The sequence below is a fragment of the Patagioenas fasciata genome, chromosome 4 (assembly GCF_037038585.1).
Source record: "Patagioenas fasciata isolate bPatFas1 chromosome 4, bPatFas1.hap1, whole genome shotgun sequence".
NCBI lineage: Eukaryota > Metazoa > Chordata > Aves > Columbiformes > Columbidae > Patagioenas > Patagioenas fasciata.
The window spans coordinates 46,887,287-46,892,329 of NC_092523.1; the positions used below are offsets into that span (position 1 = coordinate 46,887,287).

General features: G+C 47.8%; 1 protein-coding gene across 1 annotated transcript; it reads left to right on the forward strand.

Moving 5' to 3' along the window:
• Positions 1–269: 269 nt before the first annotated feature.
• On the forward strand, positions 270–4,140 carry SFRP2 (secreted frizzled related protein 2). Its single transcript, XM_065837904.2, has 3 exons — positions 270–942; positions 1,609–1,689; positions 3,081–4,140. Exons 1-3 carry the CDS (start codon positions 450–452, stop codon positions 3,383–3,385), a joined length of 879 nt encoding a protein of 292 aa, XP_065693976.1. The 5' UTR covers positions 270–449; the 3' UTR covers positions 3,386–4,140.
• The last annotated feature ends 903 nt before the right edge of the window (positions 4,141–5,043 follow it).

The following is a 5,043-nucleotide window of genomic DNA, read 5'->3' on the forward strand; positions in this document are numbered from 1 at the left end:
GTAGCTGTGTTGGCGGCAAAGCTCACCTCCAGCTACCCCCGGCCCCAGAGCTGCCCCTCGAGCTTTCGTGGCTCTTTGTTCGCGGGGATCTTTTCCCCCTTTCCCATGCTCGCACGGTAACGTTTCTTGCAAGCATTTCCTGCCAAAAGACAATCCCCCTTAGCAAAAGCAGACCGAGAAAGTAGTGACCAATCCTTTCTGGATGGCTGTCACCAGGCTCCTCCCAGCCCCCGCTCCCCCTGCCATTTGCATACAAAAAAATCCAGAAAACTCCCGTTTGCCCCCGCATCTTGCTCAGACCTTCCGTCCCCGACTGGCAGGCAGGAGCCCGGGCTGGGGGACGCTGCCTGCGGCTGAGGGCAGCGGCGCGCCACCCGCTCCGCGCCCCGCCACCCCGGCCCCCCAAGCTTTTCGCCAACCCCCCACCACCACTTCCTCCGCGCCCCAAAATGCAGCGCTGCCTCTGCGCCCTGCTCCTGCTGGCGTCCCAGTGCATGGCCTCGGCCGCCGGGCTCTTCCCCTTCGGGGAGCCCGACTTCTCCTACAAGCGCTCCAACTGCAAGCCCATCCCCGCCCCGATGCTGCTGTGCCGGGGCATCGAGTACCAGAGCATGCGGCTGCCCAACCTGCTGGGGCATGAGACGGTGCAGGAGGTGCTGGAGCAGGCCTCCACCTGGATCCCGCTGGTGCAGAAGCAGTGCCACCCGGACACCAGGAAGTTTCTCTGCTCCCTCTTCGCCCCCGTCTGCATCGACGACCTGGACGAGATCATCCAGCCCTGCCACTCGCTCTGCGAGGAGGTGAAGGAGAGCTGCGCCCCGGTGATGTCCGCCTTCGGCTTCCCCTGGCCCGACATGCTGGACTGCAGCCGCTTCCCCAAGGACAACGACCTCTGCATCCCGCTGGCCAGTAGCGACCACATCCTCCCGGTCACCAGGGAAGGTAAGAGGGAGCTCGCCAGGCTGGCCCCGGGCCGGCAGCATCTACCCCCCGATGAATTGCCCCGACACAGGGGTCCCTCCCCAGCCTTCTCCAGGGGAGCGGAGGCCTCTCCCGCCCGTTAGAACACGCCTCGATGCTCCGAAAGGGGGATCGCAGATGAAACTCAAAGAGTCTTTCCCGAGGGGACCGGGGAAACCGCAGGCACCGTCGGGGAATTGGTACCGGCTCGCAGCCCCCGGCCTTTGCCCGTCCCCCAGGAAAAGGTCCGGAAGCCCGGACTCGAGCCGCGGGGCTCCGAGAGGGACATCCTCCCTCTGCAGAGATCATCGCTGAAGCGCGGGGTTGGGGTGTTTTGTGTCATGTCCCCTCACTTTACTCTTTCCATCGTAAAAAAAAAAAAAAAAAAACACACAAAAAAACCCCACCCAAACCAAACTTTTGGTTTAGGTGTGACTTCACATCACATCGTGCCCCCCTGCAGCGGGTCCGCAGCAAGGTAAGGCACGTCAAAGTGCTCGAATAGCGCCGGGGCTGGGAGGGGAAGCAAGGCGCAGGGGCAGCCCCTCCATCGAGGGTTGGGAAACCGGTGTCTTCCGAAGGGGTCCCAACGCCACCTGCTGTTCCTTTCTCCCCGAGCCTGACGGGGACTGTTCCTTGCATTTCCAGCACCCAAGGTCTGCGATGCCTGCAAAAACAAAAATGAAGACGATAATGACATCGTGGAAAACCTCTGCAAAAATGACTTTGGTAAGTGGAAGAAGAGCCCTCTTGGTTGCAACTTGAGGGCTTGGGGTCAGGTAAAACTCCCAGTGGAATGAGGCATGTGCCTAAATAAAGGCAGGGCTTTGTCTTGCCTGCAGATGGACTCATCTGAGCACTGGGTCATGAAAAACAGAATTCCACCCTGGAATAAAAAGTAGCCCTTTTTATAGTCCTTTTCTGTTTACTGTTTCAAAATAGTGCTTTTCTATGTGTATGTTGCTGGCAAGCCAAACAGAAATGAAGAAAAAAAAAATTCTTTCATCCAGACTATTGCCTGGGGAGAGGTAGAGCAAAGCTTCATTTAGACATATGAGAAAGCTGCATAACCAATCTCACAATAAGAAAAACTCTCTCTGCAGATTAAGAACGAAGCTCAATATATCATTTGACAGAGAAGGTAATACACAGACAATTGGGGATATAAACTTAATGGGAAGATCTGGGGTTAGAAAAGGACGAGAAAGCCCCTTTGACACAGACAACTGAACAGCACATTATCCACACATTTGCATTTCAAGAGAAGAAGGGAATAAGGAGGGGAATCCTTTTATAATAGGTCAATGTTTATACCTTGAAACATATTTGTAGTATAAATATCCACAGCAATTCAAAAGTCTTTCTTTAAAAAAGAATCTACCACCTAAAAACTGAAACCATGACTTTGGGACGTAATTGCTAAAACAACCAATAGCTTTGGCCTGGCAAATTGCACTCAGATAAATCCTCCTAAAGCTAAACATGCCCCACAGATTCTTACAGAGCCTTGTATCCCCCTCCTAGTTATTTTACCAAATCAAATGCAGCTGTTGGACCAATTTGCCCTCCACAGGATCTATTCTTTCAAAAAAACAATGCATGTGAAATATCATTTCCTTACAGGTTTGCCTAAAATCCTCTCCAACCTAATAAATTAAGTTTAGAAGTTTTCAGCCACAGCAGAGATCAGGTTTCAGATTAAGTCTAGGTACTCACCTCCCCACCTCCCCTTCAAACTCTAGTTTCAGGAAGACTGTCTTCTCCCAGACAAAAAACCCGAGGTGCTGTTTAATGCAACAAACCTGCCCTCTCTCTGTTTGCAAACAGGAGAAAAGGCAGAGAAAATATTAATTTAGAAAGGAAAGAAAAAGAGGGGGAGGGGAAAGAGGAGAAAAAAAACCAAAAAACCCCTCCACTCTAAGGTTGATTCAAACTGAAATGACTTGCATGCCCTTTGTGGCTTTAGAAATGGAGCCACCTGCTGCCTCTTCTGTCAGCCCTGACAGTTTAATTAGCAATAGGGCACCTCCCTCCCCAGGTCCTCTTTATGTGCACTAATGGGAAAAAAACCTCTCAATCTCTCTCCCTCTCTCCACTTCCCCCTCCCCTTGCTCTATTAGCCTTGAAGATAAAAGTGAAGGAGATTGCCTACATCAATGGGGATACCAAGATCACCCCTGAAACAAAGAGCAAAACCATCTACAAGCTGAATGGGCTGACAGAAAGGGATCTGAGGAAGATCGTGCTTTGGCTCAAAGGTGGCCTCCAGTGTACCTGTGATGAGATGAACGACATCAACGTCCCCTACTTGGTGATGGGGCAAAAGCAAGCTGGGGAACTGGTCATCACCTCGCTGAAGCGGTGGCAGAAGGGGCAGCGGGCTTTCAAGCGGTTCTCTCGCAGCATCCGCAAACTGCAGTGTTAGTGGCTTCGGCTCCAGCCACCTCCAGCAGCCGCCTCTGTCCCGAGCTCTCGGGGCTTCCCGCACCTTCTTACTTCGGCCCTTCTAAGCCTTGAGATGCACCGGGCATGAAACATGGTGACCGCTCTCCGAGAGGGGAGGGAGCCCTCCGTTCTTGTACATAGGTTAAAATGTAATAAAAAAATCATGACTATTTTTGGGAAGTATTAAAATATCTCGCTTAAAGCTTTTTTTTTATGGTTGCAAACATGATTTTGGTCTGAGGTTTTTCCCTCTTCATTTGGGTAATGCTGGTTCATTTATATTGCTGCTTCTCTGTATACATGCATGTTGTGCAAAAATAGGAGATGCAGAGAAAGACAACCACATATGCCACTGGCCTATCACAGGGGGTATGACTCTTTCACTGAGGTGAAATGGCTTGCCATCTATATTAATGCTATAAAGGTCATGTTATGACTCTTGCATGTGATACATAGGCATCAGTAAGAGTATATTAACCATTCTCACATTTTATTTTCCACAAGTCTGAGCCCTTCTCTCTCAGAAAAAAAAAAAAAAAAAATGAACAAGGTTTGGAGCTGGTTGATCTGAATGCAATTTTTTAAAAAATATTTTGCAAATGAAACCATCTGTAGCCTAACTGTAATATACCTAGTGGTTAACCTGAAAGAGTTGTAAAATATTGCTTTAATTAACCTTGTAAATACTCCAGATAAATGTTATATTCTTGTATATAAACTTTACATCATAGTTTACCCGTTGTCTCAGTCTGTGTTCACTGCTTTGGGAGAAATGGGAGAAAGCTGTCCAACTGAGCTTTGTCATGGCAAAGCAGAATTTGCCCTTCCCGCCCAAGTGGCCAGTAGAGAAGCATGAGGAAGAATCTAGTTCTGTAATCAGAAAAAGCATAGTGGACCTCATTTCCCCAAAGATGAACCCATGAGACACAGGACTGAGGTTCAGTCAACTCATTTTAACATGTGTCTGTTGAGCTCTTCAAGATGAAGAGTTTTCTGTGGCTCCTTCGTTCGACCGCTTGCATCACCACACAGAAGACTCTGCTCTTTGCTGATGGGGAATCACAGTGAGACCATTTGCTTAAAAATCAAATCCATTTATCCATTTCTTACACTTGAAAAAGACATATTAAGGAGTGCTAGAGTAGACTGAAGAATCTCATTTGCAGCTAGCAGTTCAGAATAATGGTGGAGCAAGGCATGTTCTCTGTGTATGTATGCTCACTATTCTTACTGAGAAAGAAAATAAAACCTACCTAATAGTGTAACTAGAGGAATGTTTTTCAGCATTTTTCTTACGAATGTCTTCTGATGAAGAACATTACCTGCTAGAATTTCATTGTACTCATCCTGAAAAATAGTATTGCTTCCCAGTGCTGTCACACATAAAAATTTTTTCTTAACTTCACTGAGAGAATGAGCAGTCCAGTATTCACAAGGACAGTGTTTTATGTTAACCATTCACAGAAAGAATACAAAGCCAACACTAGATTTTTCTTTGAAGTAAAAAAAATCATATTAATTTTATACATTTAGTGTTAATTTTTTCACCATCAGGACAAAAAGATAAAATCTAAAGATCCAACATGTTACATTTGTTCTAGAAAAATGCTTTTCCCCCCTCTCAAAGTCTTCATGCAC

Excerpts from the sequence above, each read along its gene's own strand:
- SFRP2 (XM_065837904.2), top strand. The coding sequence starts at position 450 with ATGCAGCGCTGCCTCTGCGCCCTGCTCCTGCTGGCGTCCCAGTGCATG. Across the intron at positions 943-1,608 it reads CCTCCCGGTCACCAGGGAAG|CACCCAAGGTCTGCGATGCC; the intron begins GTAAGAGGGAGC and ends TTGCATTTCCAG. Across the intron at positions 1,690-3,080 it reads CCTCTGCAAAAATGACTTTG|CCTTGAAGATAAAAGTGAAG; the intron begins GTAAGTGGAAGA and ends TTGCTCTATTAG.